Consider the following 909-nt stretch of genomic DNA (forward strand, 5'->3'; position numbering starts at 1 on the left):
ATTGTACATAGAAATACTGTTAAAATGAGGATTGTGCATTGAAATACTGTTAAAATGAGAATTGTACATAGAAATACTGTTAAAATGAGGATTGTGCATAGAAATACTGTTAAAATGAGGATTGTACATAGAAATACTGTTAAAATGAGGATTGTGCATAGAAATACTGTTAAAATGGAAGTAAAATGGAGATGTTGATGACGGCACATATGATATTGAGTTCATGTCATTCAGTTACATTTACCACTATTTCTTCATCCTCTCAGATCATCAATCCTGATGTCCTCCAGGAGGCTAAAGTTCTCATCCTCCACTGTGTAAGTACACAACACACATTTAACCAGTTATCTTCTTTATTCAAAACCAATTGGAATCAATGTCAGTTAAAACGGTAGATGAAAGATTATACAGTGTGTAGATGATGGATTATAATTGTGTAGATGATAGATTATACATTGTGTAGATGTAACCCTGGTAAATACTAGCCACAATATATCGCTCGGCTATGGAGAACTTTGTTTAGCTCGATCGGTTGAGCGTAAGACTAGTAAGCCAGTGGTCCCGGGTTCGATCCCATGCGGAGGCAGTGATTTATATTTAATTAATCATGCGCTCTGTTTCATAGATGATAGATTATAATTGTGTAGATAATAGATTATACATTGTGTAGATGATAGATTATACACTGTGCAGATGATAGATTATACATTGTGTAGATGACATATTATAATTGTGTAGATGATAGATTATATAGTGTAGATGATAAATATTACATTGTGTAGATGATAGATTATAATTGTGCTGATGATAGATTATAATTGTGTAGATGATAGATTATACATTCTGTAGATGATAGATTATACACTGTGTAGATGATAGATTATAATTGTGTAGATGATAGATTATACA

General features: G+C 32.0%; 1 protein-coding gene across 2 annotated transcripts in view; it reads left to right on the forward strand.

Moving 5' to 3' along the window:
• The window catches only part of LOC110463342 (L-fucose kinase-like), a 55,371-nt gene that overhangs the window by 10,242 nt on the left and 44,220 nt on the right, over positions 1-909 (forward strand). For both annotated transcript variants that reach the window (XM_021517852.1, XM_021517853.1), the window contains exon 4: positions 267-317. In XM_021517852.1, the coding sequence (XP_021373527.1) occupies positions 267-317 (51 nt within the window). The remainder of the gene's footprint in view (positions 1-266; positions 318-909) is intronic.

Source organism: Mizuhopecten yessoensis, unplaced genomic scaffold, assembly GCF_002113885.1.
Source record: "Mizuhopecten yessoensis strain PY_sf001 unplaced genomic scaffold, ASM211388v2 scaffold10889, whole genome shotgun sequence".
Classification (NCBI taxonomy): Eukaryota; Metazoa; Mollusca; class Bivalvia; order Pectinida; family Pectinidae; genus Mizuhopecten; species Mizuhopecten yessoensis.